The sequence below is a fragment of the Ranitomeya imitator genome, chromosome 6 (assembly GCF_032444005.1).
Source record: "Ranitomeya imitator isolate aRanImi1 chromosome 6, aRanImi1.pri, whole genome shotgun sequence".
Lineage (NCBI taxonomy): Eukaryota > Metazoa > Chordata > Amphibia > Anura > Dendrobatidae > Ranitomeya > Ranitomeya imitator.
The window spans coordinates 161,010,931-161,034,055 of record NC_091287.1 but is presented as its reverse complement, the minus strand read 5'-3'; the positions used below and the strand labels follow the sequence as shown (position 1 = coordinate 161,034,055).

The 23,125-nt window shown below is 43.4% G+C and overlaps 1 protein-coding gene across 3 annotated transcripts in view; it reads left to right on the top strand.

The window, feature by feature from the left end:
* The window catches only part of VPS41 (VPS41 subunit of HOPS complex), a 354,940-nt gene that overhangs the window by 218,680 nt on the left and 113,135 nt on the right, over positions 1-23,125 (top strand). For all 3 annotated transcript variants that reach the window (XM_069730259.1, XM_069730260.1, XM_069730261.1), the window contains exons 17-21: positions 5,834-5,926; positions 12,631-12,758; positions 17,433-17,577; positions 20,014-20,055; positions 20,958-21,008. In XM_069730259.1, the coding sequence (XP_069586360.1) occupies positions 5,834-5,926; positions 12,631-12,758; positions 17,433-17,577; positions 20,014-20,055; positions 20,958-21,008 (459 nt within the window). The remainder of the gene's footprint in view (positions 1-5,833; positions 5,927-12,630; positions 12,759-17,432; positions 17,578-20,013; positions 20,056-20,957; positions 21,009-23,125) is intronic.

Below are 23,125 nucleotides of genomic sequence, written 5' to 3'. Positions count from 1 at the left end.
CCCTGATGTATACGAGGCTAAGTTGTGGAATTTCTTACTATCTAGATACTCCTGGACACGATATATTGTACGAATTCGGCAAGAGAGAAAATAATAATGATCTCTCCAATGGCGAGCCTAATTAGTGCCCAAGTATGATGGTGCCCTCAGTAAATGGCCTCCTCCATGCCGTTGTCGCTCGTTTAGCGCCCCGGCCACAGTGCACGGATCACACATTTTGATCTGTTGCAGTTTAACATTAGGACCCTGCTAATTCTCAGAATGGAGGCCGTTGACACTTTGCACAGAAATCCCAGCAGACCCCCATCTCCCCTTTGTACTGCTGTCAGCCTCCCATTTTTTTCCCCGCTGGCGGTTGTCAGGAGACATTTGCTTCTGATTGGCCAATGCAAGCAGCACCAAGAGGCTCTTCTAAGTTATAGTAGTGAAGTTCCCCTTTAAGCACAAGCCATTAATTTCGTTTGCAGGGAACAATATTTTTATTGCAGGAATTTAAGCAATCATTTCACATTGTAACCCTTTTACATGTCACACATAATGTGTATGTTTCTGAAAGATAGGCACGGGTTTTGTATTAAATTGTCTTGCTATTTACACACCACCAGGTGTCACTGTTGGCACTGTTACTTTTCATCTGCTGTTCGTGGACTGTGGGTGGCTGATGTCTCTTTATATGAGCAGTGATGCCTGGAACCATATATTTATTAACCATGAATGATTTTATGTAATATATTCCATAGGGCTGTCCACTTTCACAAAAAAATTCATGAGTTTCTCATGAAAAAAAGAGAATTCCTTACCCTCCCCAGGTACAGCAGCGGCTCCCCATGCCTTCCCCAGTCTCTGTTGTTTGGCCCTGTGCATGTAGACAACACAGGTTTCTGAGCTTCATGATCAACAGCGATAATGTCGACATGACGTCACTGCTGCGGCCAAACAGGCCGATCTGCTGAATTTACATGGCTGCTGTGTGAAGCTGTCTGTCCTGCTGGCCTAGCCATTTCATGACCTCCTCTGCTCCAGAAAAGTCTGATTCATGTAAAGCAACAAGTCTCAATCCTACTGAATACAACCTAGAAGAAGACCGGTTCCGCATTCGCTTTTTCACTTTCATGAATTCATCCTCTATTTTTGAACTTCTGTAGAGCAATCTGTAACAATAGATACTTTGCTCCCGGTCTTGTATGTTTCTCACAAGTCTTAGGCCATGTTCACACGATCCTTTTTTTCATGCGGAATTGCCGCGATTTTCCCGCTGCGGGTCCGCAGCTGTTTTCCATGCAGGGTACATTACATTGTACCCTATGGAAAACAGGAACTGCTGTGCCCACAATGCGGAAAATAAAAAAAAAAGCCGCGCTGAATAGCTGCGGGAAAAAAGAAGTACCATGTCACTTCTTTTTTCGGAGCCGCAGCGGTTCTGCACCCATTGACCTCCATTGTGAGGTCAAACCCGCAGTAAAACCCGCAGATGAAAAAAATATCTGCGGGTTTTACTGCGGTTTGTGGTGCAGAACCGCTGCAGCAGGAAGTGCGGGGAAGCGGGCGGAAGTGCGTGGGCGGAGTGTGGCTGCCCCCCCGTGCTCCGATCCCGCCCCCCCGTGCTCCAATCCCACCGCCCCGTGCTCCGATGACCCCCCCCCCACCCCCCCCCCCCGTGCCCTAATCTCCCCCCCTTATACTTACCCGGCGTCCCGGTGTCCGTCCGGCCGTCTTCTCCCTGGGCGCCGCCATCTTGTAAAATGGCGGGCGCATGCGCAGAGCGCCCGCCGAATCTGCTGGCCGGCAGATTCGTTCCAAAGTGCATTTTGATCACTGAGATATAACCTATCTCAGTGATCAAAATAAAAAAAAATAGTAAATGACACCCCCCCTTTGTCACCCCCATAGGTAGGGACAATAAAAAAAAATTAAGAATTTTTTTTTTTTCCACTAAGGTTAGAATAGGGGTAGGGTTAGGGGTAGGGTTAGGGTATTTTCAGCCATTTTAACCCTAAAAAACTTCCTAGAAAACACACAGACTCTGCATAGAAAACTGCATAAAAAAAAGGATCAAAAAACGCATCAAAAAAGGACCAAAAAAGGACCTGCGTTTTCTGCCAAGAGCTGCAGTTTTTTAAAAAACAGTCCTGAAAAAAAAAGGATGGAAATCAGGAACGTGTGAACATACCCTAATGGTATTTTGTGCAGAATCCTGGTTAACATTGGAAATTCAGAGAGTAAGGGCCTTGAAGGACCCAGTGCACTCGTTCAATAGCAAACAAAGGTGTAAGAACATCAGCCCCAAACCTCTCTTTTTCCCGGGATTTCTTTTATTCTTCGTTTATTTCTTCTCATGTGGTTTTCTAGGTCATATGTCTTAGCAACCAATTCAGATATACTTTGGACTGACCTAGTTTGGACCCTTTTCACATTCGGGATATTGTCCTTGTTAGTGCTCACTCTCTCCTGCAAGCACCAGTTCTCTCAATAGCCACCTTCATCTCAGACCTAATATTAGACATGTCCTCTTTTAGACCACCCATCTGCTGGGTCAGTGGAGTTAATGTGGACTCACAAAAAGACACCACAGAGAGCACATCTTTATTGGCTCAAGTGAATTTCTGCTGGTATCTGTTGTTCCTCTACTTCATTTCCTGGCAAATTATGGACAGCAGGCTCATGAGGCATTGTGTCAATAAAATGAGTAGTGACAGTCTCAATTTCCATGCGAGCAAACCGCTCTAGTTTTGCCGCCACGTCCAGTCTTCTTGGGCTGCTTTGGATTATTTTGCCTCAGCTATGACGCCGGCGCCATCTTGGCCATGTGTGCTTACTGCGGCCCCATGATCTTTCTGCCTCCTACGGGTCATTTGGCAAGCTGGGAGGTGCGGAAAACAAGTCTGAAGCCACTGGACATGTTCACTCCCCTTCTCCCAACGTTTCCTTAGTGTAGCAGAGTTTGGGAGCCTTCAGTGCTGCGTCCTACTCCATGCCACGCTAGGCTGCGTCCCCACATTTGTTGCACTTTAAAAGGTTGACAAATCTGTATTTCTGGTCGGGGGAGCCTGCAATACAAGGATTTGTAGATTAGCAACTCTGTGATTATCTGATCATCTCCTCTATATACAGTGGCTTGTCAAAGTATTCACCCCTCTTGGCTTTTTACCTATTTTGTTGCATTACAATCTGTGTTTAAAGGAAGGGCCACCCACCAAAACTCTCAGCCCGGGTAAGAAGGGCATTAATCAGATAGGCAGCATTGAGACCAAAGGTAACCCTGAAGGAGCTGCAGACTTCCCAAACAGAAACTGGAGTATCTGTCCATACGACCACAATAAGCCAAACACTCCTTAGAGGTGGCCTTTATGGAATAGTGGTCAGAAAAAAGCCTTTACTTGCAAACAAAAATAGTAAGGCCCGTTTTGAGTTTGCCAAAAAACATGTGTGAGACTCCCCAAATGTATGGAGGAAGGTGCTGTGGTCAGATGACACCAAAATTGAAATTTTTGGCCACCAATGTAAGCAATATGTCTGGCGCCAAACCAACATAATTCATCACCCCAAGAACACTATCTCCACCGTGAAACATGGTGGTGACAACATCATGTTGTGGGGATGTGTTTTGTCAGCAGGGACAGAAAAAATAAAAGGTCTGAGTCAAGGGGAATATGGATGGTGTAAAATACAGAGATATTCTTGAGCAAAACCTATTTCAGTCTGTCAGTGATTTCCACAATGACCGGTCCAGGGTATACTGCGAAAGTATCATGCTCTAGTGGTTTAAAGGGAAGCGTGTAAATGTTTTTCAGTGGCCTAGTCAAAGCCCAGACCTTAATCTAATTGGGAATCTGTGGTCAGACTTTGAAGATTGCTGTTCACCAGAGAAAACCAAAGGAGATGAAGCAGTTTTGCCTTGAGGAATGGTCAGAAATCCCAGTGGCAAGATGTGGAAAGCTCGTAGAGACTTAAGGCCCCGTCACACATAGCGAGATCGCTAGCGAGATCGCTGCTGAGTCACAAGTTTTGTGACGCAACAGCGATCTCAGTGGCGATCTCGCTATGTGTGACACGTACCAGCGATCAGGCCCCTGTTGTGAGATCGCTGGTCGTGTCGGAATGGCCTGGGCCATTTTTTGATCGTTGAGGTCCCGCTGACATCGCTGAATCGGCGTGTGTGACGCCGATTCAGCGATGTCTTCACTGGTAACCAGGGTAAACATCGGGTTACTAAGCGCAGGGCCGCGCTTAGTAACCCGATGTTTACCCTGGTTACCATCGTTAAAGTAAAAAAAACAAACGCTACATACTTACCTACTGCTGTCTGTCCCCGGCGCTGGGCTTCTCTGCTCTGGCTGTGAACACAGCGGCCGGAAAGCAGAGCGGTGACGTCACCGCTGTGCTCTGCTTTCCGGCTGCCTGCCGCTCACAGCCAGAGCAGAGAAGCAGAGCGCCGGGGACAGACAGCGGTAGGTAAGTATGTAGCGTTTGTTTTTTTTACTTTAACGATGGTAACCAGGGTAAACATCGGGTTACTAAGCGCGGCCCTGCGCTTAGTAACCCGATGTTTACCCTGGTTACCGGGGACCTCGGGATCGTTGGTCGCTGGAGAGCTGTCTGTGTGACAGCTCTCCAGCGACCAAACAGCGACGCTGCATCGATCCGGATCGTTGTCGGTATCGCTGCAGCGTCGCTAAAGTGTGACGGTACCTTTATCCAAAGTGACTAACATCTGTAATTGCTGCAAAAGGAGCCTTTAGGCTAGGGTCACATTGCGTTATGTGACCCCGTTTAACAGACTACGTTACACCGCGGCATAACGCGGTGTAACGTAGTCCGTTAACGCCGCCATTACTGTCTCTGGCGAACGCATCGCTAGCGCACGCCCACATTGGGCGTGCGATAGCGATGTACCGTCATTTGAGTGACAGACCGCAAACGCTGCAAGCGATCGGGGATCTGCGCTAGCGGGATCGGCTAACGCGATCCCTTTTGGGACATTGCGTAAAGGTACCTTCACACTGAGCAACTTTACAACGAGAACGACAACGATCCGTGATGTTGCAGCATCCTGGATAGCGATCTCGTTGTGTTTGACACGCAGCATCGATCTGGATCCCGCTGTGACATCGCTGGTCGTAGCTGAAAGTCCGTAACTTTATTTGGTCGTCAGGTCGGCGTGATTTGTCATGTTTGACAGCAAAAGCAACGATGCCAGCAACGTTTTTTCACAGAGCTAACAACCAGCGAGAACGATAAGTACGTCACTGGATCGCTCCTGCATCATTCTGGAGTTGCTGTGTTTGACGTCTCTACAGCGACCTAAACAGCGACGCTCCAGCGATCTAGTTTAGGTCGGATCGTTGTCTATATCGCTGGAGCGTCGCTAAATGTGACGGTACCTTTAGCGCAGTCCGTAGCGCTATGCGCTAAACGGACTGCCCTAACACAATGTGACACTACTTACAAAGTACTGACTTTAAGTGCGTGAGTAGTTATTCACAGTGAAGTTTTCAGTTATTTTGTCCTATTTGTTGTTTGCTTCACAATAAAAAGAAAACCAAATGTTCACACTTGTAGGCACGACCTTTACATGAACTGATACAAACCTTCAAAGAAAGAAAAAACAGTGAAATTCCAGGTAGTGAGGTAGCAAAACACGGAAAAATGCCAAGGGGGTGAATACTTTTGCAAGCCACTGAACCAGATGTGAGGTTGGCAATACTATGAAAATACATGTTTTTTATTATTATTTTTCCTGCAGTTTTCCCCTTCAATAACCGTCAGTATTCTCACATATCCCAGATGTACGGTGATACTCAGAACTCATATGTGTTATGTCTGCGTCTTACAGGCAATCAGCAAGTATCTGCCAAGAGGGGATTTACGGCTAAGACCTGCAATTTATGAGATGATCCTGGATGAGTTCTTGAGAACCGATTATGAGGTATGGCTGCTCTAACAATATGTTTTTGTAAATATTCATTGTTGTCGTCCATGTTGACAGTGAAATAAAAGACAAATGTTTATCTGAATTATTTGATATAAGATATTAAATATTGGTCACAAGATTTGTTATCTCATATGTTCTAGTAGAAAAATCTACTTTTCTGTCATTGACATTCTTAGATCTGTGTAAGTATCTCACTAAAAGTGGCTTATCATCGCCCCTGATTTTTCTGATGTAGTAAATGTTGCATTTTTTTCAATTCTGCATCCTTTAGGTAATGTTTTCTGCCGGTGTCGCATTTCATACTCTGTAAAGGCACGGATGATTGACCTCGTGGAGACCAAAACATCCAACACCGCGGAGACACCATCACGTGTTTCTCAACGCAGTGATCCAGAACACTGCCCCCAAATATGCAAATGCATGTAGAGGAGCTGCGGAGACACCATCACGTGTTTCTCAACGCAGGCAGTGAATAGCCCTGATAGCCAGTTTCCTACTCCACACTGATGAGGGGCAAAACCCCCCGAAACAGCTGTCTGTGGATGGATACCATGCTTGGCATAGGTGGTTTTCCTTTATTGGATTTTTTCCTTTATTGGATGCTGCCCTTCCCTTGGTTGTTCCTTCCCGGGGAAAGGCCTGGCTATTCACTGCCTGCGTTGAGAAACACGTGATGGTGTCTCTGCAGCTCCTCTACTTGCATTTGCTTATTTGGGGGCAGTGTTCAGGATCACTGCGTTGAGAAACACGTGATGGTGTCTCCGCGGTGTTGGATGTTTTGGTCTCCACGAGGTCAATCATCCGTGCCTTTATAGACTTTCTACTAGGCACTGCTCCTGATAGCCAGTTTCCTACTCCACACTGGTGAGGGGCAAAAACCCCCGAAACAGCTGTCTGTGGATGGATACCATGCTTGGCATAGGTGGTTTTCCTTTATTGGATGTTTTCCTTTATTGGATGCTGCCCTTCCCTTGGTTGTTCTTTCCTGGGGAAAGGCCTGGCTATTCACTGCCTGCGTTGAGAAACACGTGATGGTGTCTCCGCATGTCATACTCTGAACATAAAGTTGTATTAACCCACCTCCTTGAAGAATGGGGTGTTGCACATTCTCTGCGCTACCGGGTTTCTTCTCCCTGGCTTTGTTTTCTTCTCTGTGTCTCAGGGAATGATGTTTCTCATGCTGGGCAGCAGACCGCAGATGATGTTGTGTGTCATTAAGTTTCCACAATTCCTCATACAGCCATTGCTTTTATAAACAGGTGCCTTCATGACCCTCTATTACATAGTGTACGGTATTTTTATTTTCTATGGGTCTTAAGTTAATTAAGCATGGGTTGTCCACCAGTGATGTTCTCATAGCATGAAAATAGTATAGTATAGTTAGACAACATGAAAATAAGCAAGCTTGCAAGTGACTTGTTTTCTCAATCTGCTGTGGTTCTCCTGATGGTAGCGTTTTTATCATAGTTTGTTTACATTTGTTACCAAGGAGATTGGCCACTAGAGCCTCTGTGCGCAGTAGTTACATCATTCCAGGTTGAGGAGCGAACTACAGCGATATCTGTCGTTTTATATACTGCAGTTTGACAGTTACTCACCTCAATCAACTCTTAGCTCCTGACTAAGCTGCTGCTATCAGTCATGCAGTATCACCAGCAATCACCATGGGCAGTTTCCAGAGCAGTTCTCCTAATCTTTGCTCTCACTTTCACTTCCCATCACTTGTGTAAAGGCACAGTTTCTTTATATGTACAGTAAATATAGTGATAACCGTGCCCACTTCAGAACAGCGCTGACAGTCCTCAGAGTGTCACAGTATCAGAAGCTCAGCAGCAGGACGAAGCTACTAATCCAGAGCCGTCACTGAAAGAGGAGAGCCTGCCCATCCAGAAACCTGGAAGTAAGAGCCTTTGGGGCAGTGTGCTGCTGAAGATAAGGGTTCAAAATAATCCTTTAAGCATTGGCAGCATAAAACAACCGTGCTGCCTTATCTGAGCTATAATTGCATCATTTGATTAGCATTCAGACTTATTTTTGGTTCTTATATTATTAAATAAATTACAAATGAACATATTTGGTATACTATAGCAATCTATACAATAAATATCATCAAATTAAAAACTTTCAAAATATTTGTTCTCCAATATGGTGCCAACAAAACTTCATAGTTTGGTGCCTCCTAGTGTTCAAAGTGTATAGTACTGCACATCCCTCTAATCAGCTCAGTCACTCTCCTTACAGCGGTTCTGGGTAATATAACCCTCTGGTGATTGCTCTTCAGTGAACATGCATCATTGGTGCGCTGACTGAGCATGTATAACCACAGTCCGCTGAATGGATGGATGTGCACATTGCTATACATTTTGAACAACAGGTGGCGCCATACTATATTAGTAAATTGTCATAGCAGAATATTATATGATCTGCACAGTTAATATCATTAATGCTGAGCCTACCACTTTAAAGACTTAAAATATTTATAGTAAATTATTTGAATTACTTGTAATTCCAGGTATAGCCCGTGGGCAAGGGTGGCGCTATTTCTGCCATCTCATACAGCCCCTTTAATAGTTTGGCACAGAAAGCACTAAGGACCATATTGGCTAAGGGAAAGTGTTAAAGACTTCCTTGTAATGCTGGTCCAGTTTCTTGTACAGTCTGAATCCGCTCATGGAAGCAATCTTTCAGTGTTTCTGTGATTCTAGTACACTCCACGACCCTGTGATTTTTGTTGTGGGTTATTTTTTTTGCGTGTGTCTATAGAAAATATAGTAGTTTCCCTTAGAAGTCGAGGAATCGGACAAGGCTTATGTGCTGAGGTTTGCCCAGTCTCTTCTATATCCGAAAAATAATGAGATTTCCTTGTACTGAGTGTCTCACGTTGGAAGTCATTCTTTCTGATATATATTTTGTTCTTAACCTATGTAACTCAGTAGGAGGCTTAGTTATTATCCTGCAAGTTATTCCCTCGTGGATTAAAAAGCCAGTGGGGTTCGCTTCCAGCTAGTTACGGGACCTCTGACAATGGCGTCTCCTCTGTGATTACCTACAGTACAGAGTGATTTTCAATTCCAATCAGCTTGGTGACGGTAGAGCGAACGCTCAGGACTTCAGGATTATGTCTTTTTTATTGTATTGTGAGCTTTGTTTTCTTGCTGTTCAATATTGGTCTCTGGAAGTAACGATATTTTCATTTATGCAGCCAAAGTTGTAGAAAATAAAATACAAAACCTAAAATAGGTCGTCATTTGTATAAATTGCATAAGCTTGGTCTTCGCAGCTACGTCCTTTTCCTAACATGCAGTCAGTTAGAACTGCTCTGTGACCTTCAACATGGTGCTGCTATCGGGGCCACTTTTCCATGTCTGTCTTCCCTCCACTTTCCTGGACTTTCATTGTTGGGTAATACACGTCATCAGGATAGGTCAGACAAATGTAAGATTCACCTCGAGGGCAGTCATTGTCTAGTCCAGAGGTCCCCAACGTTTCTGACCTTGAGAGCCACATTCAGCACTGAGAGAGGGTCGCGAGCCACATTCAGCCTTGAAAAAGGGTCACGAGACACATTCCTTTCTGCCATCTCACAATAGTAGCAACCAACGCCACCATTACAGCCATAATGGTAACCCAAGCTTTTCCACAAAAATAACCCCAAAGCAGTATACTAAGATCCAGGGGTTCCCACAATACCCCCATTCAGTATTCTCTTATAAAGCACTCCCAAGACACTGTCACATCCAGCTTCAAACACCTCCTCTGACATTTGGTATCCACTTGTCTCCAGCATACCAAATTATCTCCAAATCCCTAAGACCAGTATATGTGCATCCAGATCTGCTCTTCTATGCAGGGTTGCTCACAAAATTCACCATTTACAGATGTGCTCTTCATACCTGTTTGCTAGACATGGAGCTAATGCACAAAGCTGGCAGACAGTCGCGATCCACAATTCATGGGACCGCGAGCCACATGTGGCTCCCGAGCTACAGGTTGGAGACCCCTGGTCTAGTCCTAAGCTAGCATTGGAAGCTGTACCAGGAGAACCGCTGTTCATTACGAGCTTTGTGTGTTCCTTTTATACTGTTCTGCCATGTACAATGCCAATGTTGACTGAAAGGAAGGAGTAGTAGAGTTGGTGCAGATTACTCAGTCCATCAGCCATGTCGGTAATCTGTGGCCACTAGACGAGAGACGTGAGAACTGACTCCTGCCTGGTGGTGTTTGTTGCTCTCCATTAGAATAGCTGGCCTGGCGAGATGTCACGTGTTCATCATTCTGCAATGAAGACGTTGTGCAACCTGCCTAATCAAAGCAAGAGCCGCGGATGCCATCAAGTAGGAGGCGGTGCTCAAGTCCTCCAATCCAGTGACTAGAGATTACTCACCTGGATGCACCAGCTCTAATGTATGTTCTTTAGAGAAATTACATTTTTTTCATTTTTTTTTTTGGGGGGGGGGGGAATTTTAAGTTAATCAGCACATCCAAACAAATGAATGTGAGTTCACACCACTGCTGTGTCTGCAACGCAAGCGCATACAATGATAAAAACACAATAACACTAAGAAATAGACATTTTACTTTTCCATTACTTTTATATTTCCTATACTTATCAATGGGAGGTTCTTTGTTCACATTTTGTTAAAAATATGCTAGCCCGTCTCGGGGACACAAGGAAGTCTCTTCAGGTGGGACCCTGCACCATCAGACTTCCCACCTCTGGTCTTAGTCCTTCAAAATGAACTAGTAGGAGCCAACCTGCTTGCTGTAATTTAATAAAATGAGTGTAGGGTCCCGTCAGAAGAAGTTGGCTCTGAGGACCAGATAGTCTCTCGCAGTATAGTATAGTCATGTAGATCATTTGTATAGCTTAGTGCTTGTGTTTGTAGAGTGCTGCTGAATCTTTTGTGTTTGTTAGTTTGTTTCTAAAGTCCTGAACCACGGACCACCAGCTGGCAGTTTGCAGGAAGCAGATGTGTCCTACCAGAATCAATCACAAAGTTTGGTGGCTGAGAGGCTGCTGTTTATGATTTCGGCTAGGCCCCTTCAATTACTGTGAGTGAAAGTAAAATACTTGAAGTATAATGAAATTTATTACTTACAATGTCTCATCTTCTGCTTCATCATGACATTGTCATAAAAGATATATTTTCCCCACCAACAAATTATTAAACTATTTGCCCTCCTTTTAGGCTACAGTTGGGCTTGTTCTTTGCTGGTCATCTACAGATCTGATGTGCTGTTTCTTTTGACATCTGAAGAAAATATTTTAGGTTTTAAGTATTTAAGTACCGTAAGCAAATAAAATGTATTTTTCTTCAAAATGGACCTGGCATACCAGTTGACTTTTCAGAATAAGCTGCAGTGTGTGTACATAAGTAGCAGCACTATTTCTGACCATTTTGTGACTATATACCGGTATATACGGTATATATTTTTTTATATTTTGTTCTCTCCAGTTTTTGCATTTACATCATACACTGCACACAGAGACATAAGAAAATCCTATTCCTCAGTCTCTGCCCTTAGAAGCTACTTAGAAGATGTTCTGCAACAGTACTGAGCAGTGTAGCTGTAAATCCATTTTGAGAGCAATAAAACACTTAGTGTCTCTGTCTCTCTCTCTCAAACAAATATTTGATAAGTAAATAAGAATGAAGAGAAGATTAGAAAGAAAATAAATCACAGAATATTTATATTATTTAAAAAAATAAATTCCAGCAGCATGGAGAAACATCCAGTTTATTCCATGTGCTATAAAATCCAGAACCCTCATTGGCCATCAATTTTTAGTTTTTATTTATATTAACTTCTTGTCAGGCCACCTTAGCGTTGCTATCAGGATTAAATTAACACACACACACACACACACATACTTTCCCCAGGAACCTCTGGCTTTCAGTCATAAGGGTGTGCACCGAGCACACAGTCGTCTTTCACTGCACTGCACTGTAATCATATCCCAGTACTTTGATTGAAAGCCGGCTCTGCTGTGCTTTTGTGCAGAGCTAGCTCTCAGTCCAAGTGTTGGGGCGTAATTACAGCTGCCGCTCACAGTATAGTGAACGATGACTGTAATCACACAGTACAAGCCATGACTGAAAGCCAGCTGCTTTCGGGGGAAATTTAGTTTATTTTCTCACGGTTATGCAGTATTGTAATTACCTGCAGATTAGCCCTATATCTGTAGGTAAATCGCATTTCTGACGTGACAGGCTCCCTATATAAAGAGTGGTAGACAATCTCATAGAGCGCACATCCAAATCTTATACTTTGATCTGTTGCAGGTAAGCAAACATTTACAAGACTGAAAACAAGGTTTTTCTTTTATTATTGTGATCTGGCTACAGTGGCTAGGCAGATCTTATAGTGAGTCCCTGACCTTAAAGGGGTGGTTCAAAACTAATATTTTCATCCTACATGTCAATTTTTGTTTGTTTTAATAACATAAGTTTTTCTAATGTGATTTAATTAAAAAGTCCCCATTCTTCCTTTTATTTTTTACCTAATTACAGAATGCAGAAATCTTGAAAATTACATTCATTATAACAAACTTTTTGAAAGCGTAGCATCCATTTTTGCTGCAATATAATTAAACCTCAGTCAAATAAGACTAGACGAACCCTTAAGTGTATTCCAGCATGTCACAGACTCCTCAACCACATGTTGTAGTAATCATGTTCTCCTTTTCATTTCTGCAGGGATTCTCTACCCTGATCAGAGAGTGGCCCGGAGACCTGTACAATAACAAAACTATAGTCCATGCTTTAAAGACGCATCTGAGCCATGACCCCAGTAACCGAACGCTCCTGAAGGCGCTGGCAGAATTGTGAGTGAAAGCCTCAGACTATCGGAATCCGGTCTGTATGAAATCATGTTTCATTACCTGTGAATTCTCTGTTCTGCTCAGAATTATCAGGTTACAAACTGGAGTTTTCTTCTTTCCGATCCTTATTGCTTGTTGGTCTTTCTTGTCTTATCCATCTGTGGATCTGTCATTTATTGCCACTGACTATACACCAGTGGTAAAATACCACTACTACTTGGCTGTTGTATTACATTTCGTAGACTTGAAATTGAGAAACTCTTTTGACCGAAAATAAATTTTCTTCTGACCGTTCCCCTTGTGTCTACATTGATGCAAAAGAGTAATAATGACCTCTACTGTAAGAAGAACCTGTCAGCATGAATGTCCATTTTAAACTAAAGGTAATAGCAGAATGGCTATGTCATGCTGATTTAATACATGCTTTTAGTGTAAAAATCTGCAACCTGGTTTTCGTTAAATCAACATCATAAAATTTGGTTTTCTCATCTCTTCGTGGTGGGACTTGTGTTTGGGTCTGTGGGTAGGGTCTTCAGACCAGAATCCTCAGCCTTGGCTCCTCCGATGCCGGTGTTGTATTTATTATCTTCACAATTTAAATTTTAGGTTGGTGCCCTCCTATCTGAGAGTGGCACTCTCACATATTTGGCTGGGGGTGGTCTTCAGGAAAATGGCGCGGTAGGTGGCGCATGCACAGAGTGAGATCACGGCTAAATGACGAGCCGAGATCTCATTCTGTGCATGCGGCACCATATTCCTGAAGACCAACGGAGGTCAATGTGTGCATGCACTGGCACCATTTTCATGAAGTCCAACACCAGCCGAATCTGCAAGTGCGCTGCCCACATCTAGGACCTCGCCAACCCAAAATTTAAATCACGAAGATAATGAATACAGCAGGGGCAGTGGAGGGGCCATGACTGAGCCCTCTGAGCCAAAGACCCTACCCACAGTCCCGCCTGCAAGTCCCGCCACAAAGAGATGAGGAAACCGAAATGTATCATGTTGATGTAACAAAAACCAGGCTGCAGATTTTTACACTAAAGGTATATATTGAATTAGTATGACAGCGCTATTATGCCCATACCTTTAATTTAACATGCACATTCCTGCTGACAGGTTCCCTTTAAGGGATTGTCCACTACTGTGATATTGAATACATGATTTAGCATTCTTGAATTGTTACATCGGGATAGACGTTATCGGCCATTGGTGCAGAGAGTGAAAGTGTTGGTGTCTCATCATTCTCACTCTTGACCAGTATGAAACAGGATATTGAACGATCAAGTTGCTCCACGGGAGGAGGGAGATCCAAAACTAACTTTAACCCTAAGGGCCAGGTTGCCTGTTGCTTGGATTTGGGGCCCCAAGTCAATTATGCATTGCCTTAAAAAGTATTTTTTGGATTCTTTTGGCCTAGATAAATGAAGGCCTAACCTCAGGATAGGCTATCAATATTAGATTTGTGGTGCTTGGAATCATGGCACTTCCAAGGATAGCCTGAATGGGCCATGGCATACCAGCAAGCTCTGCGTTGCCTTTATTGTCTCCCTGACGAAGCTGCCAAGCGCAGCGATACGCGTGGGATTCTCCCACACCTTTCCACTTATTTTTCTTCAGACCTACCAGCATGGGGTTGATTTCTATGGTAGCTATAGGCACATCATGACTGTGGCTTCCGTTCATGTAACTGGTGAGCAGACCTGATTTTTTTCTCCATGCTTTTTCACCTAGCTATTTCTGCATGGGTGAATTTTCCTTACCATTCGGGGTCATCTCACTTCTCAGTTACTGCCTTTACATAGTTTAGCTATAGCTGCGGGGCATATATATATTCTTTGCCTTTCAGGCTATCCCCCTCTGCTGGTTTGTGTTTATTATGTGTTATCTCAGGTATCTGATTTCTATTTACCTTGGTTCCACGATAGCTCTGGGGACGCCCTTATGCTATTAGGGTTTGTGGTCTGATTATTACCCACAGCGGATACTTGACTCATTTGGGTTTACATCATTTAATTGCATATTGTTGTGGGTCTTTACATTATAATATACTATATAAGTGGTTGGTGTGTTGTATATTTTTCTGATCCTTATTGGATATGTTTTTAATGTTTTTATGTTTTACATGTGCTGGTTTTCTAATAAAGTTGTGTATTATTCATATATATAGGTGTGCACGCCTTTTATGCAATGTCTTTCTTCCTTTTTGTTTGGTATTTATTGTCTACCAGGCACACCTCAGTACACAGAAACATGATGTATCCTGAGACAACAGGTCTCTATACAGTGAAGAAGTGTCTTAAAATGTAATTGTTATTAAAATAAAAAAAATTATTAGCAAACAAAAATAATACAATAACAGTATAAACGATAATGTGCCTCATGCCAAGAGGAGACACATTTACAGAACCTTTTTGGGGCAATAAATGGGATAACAAACAAGTAGTTGATGGCTAATATGATTCTCTTGGCAGGAAAATGCAGCCTTAAGAACGTTGCGTTTTTTATGTGTTTTTGATGCGTTTTTGCCTGCGCTTTTTTCAGTGCATTCAATGGGTGAAAAAGGCAGGCAACAACACAAAGAGAATTGACACGCTGCAGATTATTTTCTGCACCAAATCTGCAAGTCAAAAATACTCAACGTGTGCATGGCACTTCAGGTTTCTCATTCACTTTGCTGGCATCAGGTTTTGTCACAAATCCTCACAGAAAAAAAACGCACCAAATCTGCAATGTGTGCACACAGCCTGAGAGACCTATTGTCTCAGGGGTCATCATGTTTGTTGATTGTGTAGTGCGGCTCTTTCTTGGGACAGTTATGTTTATCGACACCTCAGTACATTTAGTAGAAGTGGTGCTTGGCATTGCAGATCAGTCCGGTACATTTGGAGGGGCTTCTCTGAGTTTTAAGGCACAACTGTCACTGAAACTACAGAGCTTTGCCTGGGAAACAATAAAGGAGACATGGTGCTTACCGGTGCTCTGCAGTCTGAACCTCCAAGGATTTGATATCTATGTCCTGTACTGAGAATAAATCAATTTTCTAGTCCTGGGCAGCACGGTGGCTGTGTTTAGAACTGTTGCTTTTCTGCACTAGGGACCTCAGTGCAAATCCCACCAAGGACAACATCTGCAAGGAGTTTGTATGTTCTCCCCGTGCTTACGTGGGTTTCCTCCGGATACTCCGGTTTCCTTCCACTCTGCAAAGACATACTGATTTAGATGGTGAGACGCCATGGGGGGACAGCGATGATGATTTCTGTAAAGTACTGGGCCTACAGTATCTTACTGTAGGACTAGTTACTGAATCAATTATAGACCCCAAAGGTTTAGCAGAAGACAACACTGCAGATGACCCTGGACACCGTCACTTGTCTCTAGGGTCCACGTCTTCCGAGTTGCTTCACAAAATACTATTAGATCTCATTTCTGTCCTGTGTGTTCTATGCTACAATGCAATCGAGAGTACAATGGAGAGCTCTAGTAGGCCAGAACTCCTGCCCAACACGTCTAATGATTAGCACTCTGCGGATTCATTAGGAATAGACTTGGTCCACCAACAGTCTGGACATCTGCCGTGCACATCTACATACAATGCTACGCTGCTGAGCATTGATTATTGCCGCTGAGATGGAGCAAAGTGGACTAATCATGATAATGAATTCAGCTTTATGTAATACACGGACAGCGGCTGCATGCATCAAAGCCAGGAAGTTTGGTTTCATCCTATGGTATTTATTCAGGAGTAGAAATCAATTCTGCGAAATATAATAAAGAAAGGCCATCCTATAATGAATCCCGCTGGCCGGATGCTGAAAGTCTGCAGTGTATTTTACAGGAAAGCAAATAACTGCACGTGGGAGTTAGCTGGGCTTTAGATTCTAGAAGCAGCTTTTTTTCAATAACTAATTTATTCATATGAATCATAACTGTAACTAATTTACATCTTTGAAAAGATGCATAGATACTGCAATGAATCCTTTTTTTTAGTCAACGAGATTTTTCACTGTTTACATTTATCATTTCTTATGCTTATTTATTTAGCGCCATTAATTCCTCATCATCTCGGTCCCCATTGGGGCTCACAGTCTACATTCCCTATCAGTATGTATTGAGTGTTTGAGGAAATCCACACAAACACGGGAGAACATACGGCAATAGCGGATCTTGTGCTTTGCCCACAATTATAACACAGGCCCATTCCAGCTAATAGGGCTGTATTTTATTGAGCGGCTAGAGCTGCAGTGGGAGTGGCGCTGTGTCAGAAGAAAACCCAAAAGGAAGCCATCCGCTCTAAACATGTGACAGTTCGGGTATTTGGCCACAACCAGTTAGACATTGATGACAAAATGAATCATTATACCGTTGTGTTTGTAGTGTCCACCTGTGAACGTCAGATAACATTTTACAGTTACTGAATGTTGAAAGTTAAGCAACTTTTGTAAAAGTGTTAATAATAATAATAGACTGGTCACGTGGTATAGTCCAGAGCTGCATTCATAATTCTGCATGTTACTGTGTAAAATATCCCTAATGTGTTACTTATTTACATGTACTCATATTAATGTAAAGGTGTAATTGAGAATATAACATTGCAATAATAGATGCTATACTGTTAGAAACACTATCAATATTCAGTATGTCCGTGTTGATGCTTTTTTTTTTATGTCTTTGTAGACACACATATGATCAGTGTTACAGTCAAGCTCTGGAAATTTACCTAACACTTCGGCACAAGGAGGTCTTTGATCTGATTCACAAGCATAACCTCTTCAGCTCCATCAAGGACAAAATTGTTTTGCTCATGGATTTTGACACAGATGTAAGTAGCCTTGATGCCGCATGGTTATCCATGATTGGAACTAATTCACATCAGTGTGTCTCACTGCCAACAAACACATGTTCATAGTCCATTCGAGAAAGGACACATTAAATCAGAATTAAGGATTTTCCATTTTTGGCAAATGAAGAATAGACATTTGATAACAAACGTATGCTTCTTCCGGATAATCTGTACGCATGGTCATGAAATGAGGGTCTTTATTGTTGGGTTCCAGGAGATAAAAATCTGTCCTGTCCATGTAACCAGCCGAGCCCCTGTGTGCCAATTACATCACCTGGGCAAATTTGTATACCCTGGAAGTTATCGATCAGGTTGGATTCAGTGACTGAAAGCCAAAAATATGAGGAATTGATACAGAAAGTATTATTTTTTATTAGTATAAATCACCATTCCTACTAGACATGAAGTCAGCGATCACTTATTAGCCTTGTTACAGTCCACGCTTCACTTCTGCTCGGCAGCGAGGTGATGTTCTGGTTCGCCGTAAATAGGACTTGTGGTATGTGGACTTAAGGCATGAACAGTGCTAGGCCTGGACTGAGGCTATCCTGGCATTTATAAGCACACAGGTACACCACATGCTGTCCAGAGACAGAGTGGGGTACATAGGTTTCTCCCTTTAGGTCACTTTGCACCTTCTTTTGCATCAAAATCATTATTACTTACTCCCTACTCCTTTTCTCCAGTACTGCCTCCAAAATGTCTTTGTTAACACAACTCAAGTGATAGAGTGTTAAAAATGTAAAAACTGACACCCCTATAAGTATGAATAGAACAATTTTACTGTTCCCTAATTGGACCTGTGATTATAGTTCTTCAGGTTTATTGACTATGAATACCGTAGTGCTCATTAGGAACCCGCGCTGCCTTCTTTTCTATATTGACTTAGTCACCTAGGCTCTATTTTATGCATTTACTGAATACATACACCCTGCACACAGATACAACATATATATGCTCACACATATATATATATATATATATAGTATGTGTATACAGTATATACGCAATACATGCACATCCCTCTGCACACACATAGACCCAAATTGCATAATCCTGTAAATCTCTTGGCTTTAGGCACCCTGTACTGTGAAATCCTTCCTTCCTGGTCGTTCACACTAGTTGTAGTTTTAGGGTCTATAAGCCCCTGACCAGTAGTATGACATGGCGGGGAAGCCTGGCTGGGCCATGCACACCTCTACTGCAGGTAGTGTGCTGACAGATCTCTGATTGGTGTAGTGCAGAGGGTTAATATGTGGACTGAGCCCACTAGTCAGCCAGGAGAAGACTGCAAGAACCTGTGCTGAAGCCCCATGGCCTAGGGTGAGCACACCGGGTGCAGCAGTCGTACATGTTGTGAAGCAGGAGTGGCTGATATGTATAGCTGTATGTATCACGTTCCCTAATCAAAGTTATGTTATGTTTGTGTGTGTGTAGCCCATTCACTATCCCCATCTATTCCCCAACCCCTGAAGATGGCTGGACCATCATTGTAAATACATCATTGTAAATACACACCTGTACTTTGCATCTCCCCCACCTCATTGTAGATTGTAAGCTCTCACGAGCAGGGTCGTCTTATTTTGCTTTAATTATTGTATTGTTAACGTTGTTACTTATGACTTTTGTGTTTGAAACTGTTAAACTGTAAAGCGCTGCGGAATATGTTGGCGCTAGATAAATAAAGATTATTATTATTATTATAGCTAACCTCACTGTGGGGACCACACGGCATATCGCTGTAATAGCAGCAGCCACATTAATGCTGGAGTATAACAGCAGGTGCAGAGCTGGTCAGTCCGACATTGGTGAGAGGATAACGGGCAGCCTGCCTCAGCTCTGTTCACTCACTACACTACAGTCACTACTACTGCCTGTGAATGTTGTAGGCTGTGCAGCTTAGGTAGTGCAGTGTGTGGTGCCCAGAAGAGAAAAAGCAATTTGTCATGGAGGAATAAGACCGCAGGCCACTGTAGACATTGGCCCATCTTGCATTTGCCAGAATTTCCAGATGGACAGTCCGCTGATAAAGAGTGCTAATTGGTTGCTCACAAGCCTAGTAGTCCACAGTCTAAAATGGTCTAATCCATGAGTACATGGCTTGCTTCGTCAGGATTTCATGCTATGCAATTTTTTACACCACATGCCCAAAAAATAAAACCACGGGCTTTTCCTCTTAAAACAACCTGTTTTACAGGAATCAACAACAATAAAGTTCCTGTTAGAGCTGTGACCCAACCACTTAGATTTCTGAGCAGCAGACTTGCCCAACTATTCACACCTGCCTGTAGGAAGGCTGTTAAAATCTACAAACATGCATATATTCATTTTTCTTACTTTTCTATTGCCAGTTAGATATTATTATTATTATTTTTGTACAGCATTTTTCACTTGTTACTCACATTTCTTGTTTAGAAAGCCGTGGATATGCTTTTGGACAATGAAGACAAAATCTCTGTAAGTATTTATCAGAATTATGCCTGACAAAATGGCTTTATTGAAGGGGCTGCCCACTACCAGGCAACCATTTTTGAATATCACTAGTTTGCGAAGTAAAATAGAAAAAAAAAGCATTCTTGACTCTTGGACTAACGCTGCTCTAAGCATTACTTTCTCCGATGACATTGTTTGTGACATGGGCTGCAACCCTCAGATGGATGTCTGCAGGATCATATGATATAACCATTGTCACAACATTGCTGGGAGGACACTGCTAAGGGAGCTGGTCCGGCAGATAGGTATTCTGTTTTCTTATTTTACTTTTCACGCTGGGGGCATTCACATAAGGTTGTCCAATAGCGGAAAACCCTTTATCTTGTGCATGGTGAAACGTGGTCCATATGTAGCACTGTGCTGTTGTCACAGACCTAATATTCTGCCCTATGTCTCAGGGTTCAGGTTTAATGAACCAAATTACACCTTGAGACTTAAAAGTGGCAGTCCATTCTTGTGTGCCACCATAGGAATGGATGGTTTCTATTATTTGATTTAGCAGTTTTGAGGGAAAAATCCATGTACATTTTACCAGAACTGTACAACATATATATGGCTCCATTTACATAGCTTGTATATGGGTCAGTGAGTATCCGCACTTCTTCAATATCACCATTGGTTTGCCCTTTTTTCTGCATTGACTTTTGAGAGGATGGTGTCGGATAGGAGCAACCCTATCTCCCAGCTTTCTTCTAGATACACAGTTCTCTCCCCCCCCCCCCCATCCTATACTGCTCACATATAGTAGATCCTTTTCAAAACTGCATCTTTATTGTAGCCTTGAAATTTCTTTTCCAATACATTATGTAACCTAGAGAAGGCTTTTCTGGACCCTTGTGAGTGATACTCGTTTCCATCTCTTGTAGATTGATAAAGTTATTGAAGAGATGAAGGACAGACCAGAATTGCAACATGTGGTAAGTGATTCTCATCTTTAGGGTTTGTTCACACTGGCGAGTAGCATCCGATGATTGTCTCATGCAAGAGGACCGGATGCTATATGCAAATGACCCTCAGGTAAAACTCTGCTGCGAGAGGGAACCGAGTATCATTTTACTGTGATCCGATTCTCGCATGCACAGAGAAGATTGAGAACTTCATTTCTCCATTGTGTGAGTCGGCGTATATCAGTCCGATGTTTTGCATGCACCCATAGGGTATGTTTCCACGTGGCGTATTTTCTGCAGATTGGACGATGCATACAGCCGCAGCGTCCAGTCCTCAGCGTCCAGATGCTACAGCATAGTGTAGGGGATTTTATGAAATCCCATATCCACTATGCGTACAAAAACGCAGGTGGCAGACCTGCATTTACGCACATGCAGCTCGTCTTTATAGACCACAGCATGTCTATTTATTTTGCGGAGATGGTCTCCGCAAGATAAATTCACCATTCTATGTATAAGATACAGTGATTCCGCATGTGTTCATTGAACACATGCGGAATCACCGAGCATACAAAAGCCGTCAGTGCTTTGGACAGAGCGGGGATCCGCTGCGTTCAAACCACTGCCAGTGCGCCACGTGGAAACATAGCCATAGACTTGTATAGTCTTTATCGCAGACTCTAGTGCCATTTACACTAATAACTATACTGTCTCCTGATATACCCACCCATTGCAAGATGGGTGAAAGTACTGTAGTAGTAACAAATGTTAGTCAAGGGATAATAGAATACTCACTGTGGCTATCTCCCCTGAATGAATGACAGCCAGTGTCGGACCGTGTGAATTACTTTGCAAGGAAATCACCTAGGACAATTCTGGATTTTGACCTGTGTTTAGGCTCATTATTCATTTTTTTACAGATTGTGTTAAGTTTGCATCAAGAATTTGTTGAATCTCTTCTTTCCTCTACCCAAAAAAATGTTTCACGTGCCATTGGCTGCAACACAACCCCAAAGCATGATTGAGCCCACCCCCATGCTTAATGGTTGGTGAGATGTTCTTTTCTTGAAATTCTGTGCCTTTTTTTCTCCACACATACATTGGTCCACAAGACTTGTTTCCAGAATGCATCAAGCTTGTTTAGATGTTGTTGTGCATACTTCTGACACTGAATTTTATGGTGAGGACGCAAGAGAGGTTTTCTTCTGATGACTTTTCCATGATGACCATATTTGGTGTCTCTAAACAGTACAACAATGTACCACAACTCCAGAGTCTTTTCAATTTTTTTGAAGGTCTTTTGCAGTCAAGCGGGGGATATGATTTGCCTCTCTAGCAATCCTATGAGCCGCTCTCACTGAAATTTTGCATAGTCTTTCAAACCTTATCTTCATATCCACTGTTCCTGGTAACTGGCTTTTCTTAATTGCGTGTCGAGCTAAGGAAAGGGCAACTTGAAAACACTTTGCTATCTTCTTATAGCCTTCCCTGCTTCGTGGGCCTCCACCATTTTCATTTTCAGAGTGCTAGGCAGCTGCTTAGAAGACCTGCTTAGTAGAACCTTGTGCCAAAAAACTGTTATTTATTCGGATTCCCATGACAGCACTATGAGGGAGGGGATCCGCCCTTCAGGAACAGGAAACCTACAGATACAAAAGGGCGGCACCTCTCCCTATGCATCAGTTGGTTTCCTGTTCCTGAAGGGACAGGATCCTACAGATGAATCTCGTAATGGATCCCAGGCCGGCCGGACCGAATCAGGTAGCGGGGGGGTCTCCTACCTCGGCCGGTGCGGAAGCCCCTGGAAGACGTCACGGTGGTCCTGGCTGGACTGCACGTCAGTGACGTAGACAGCAGGGAGCAGAGTCCGGAGGATTCCTGATCTCCTTCAGCGCCGGCGCCGGTAAGTATAGCGCTCCTTCGGTTCATGTGGTGGTGCAGCGCGGTGGTGAGGTAGCGGTGCTAGGAGGGGAACGCTATCCGGAGTGCTGCTGCGTGCTCTTCGGCGTCCTGCATCGCTCTCAGCGTTAGCTGGAGCGTTTCCGGGTGCAGTGACGTCGAGGGGGCAGAGTCAGCAGGCGCTTCCGGGTCACTGGGGAACTGCGCATGTGCAGTTCATCCAAGATGGCGGCGCCCATCGATCCTGA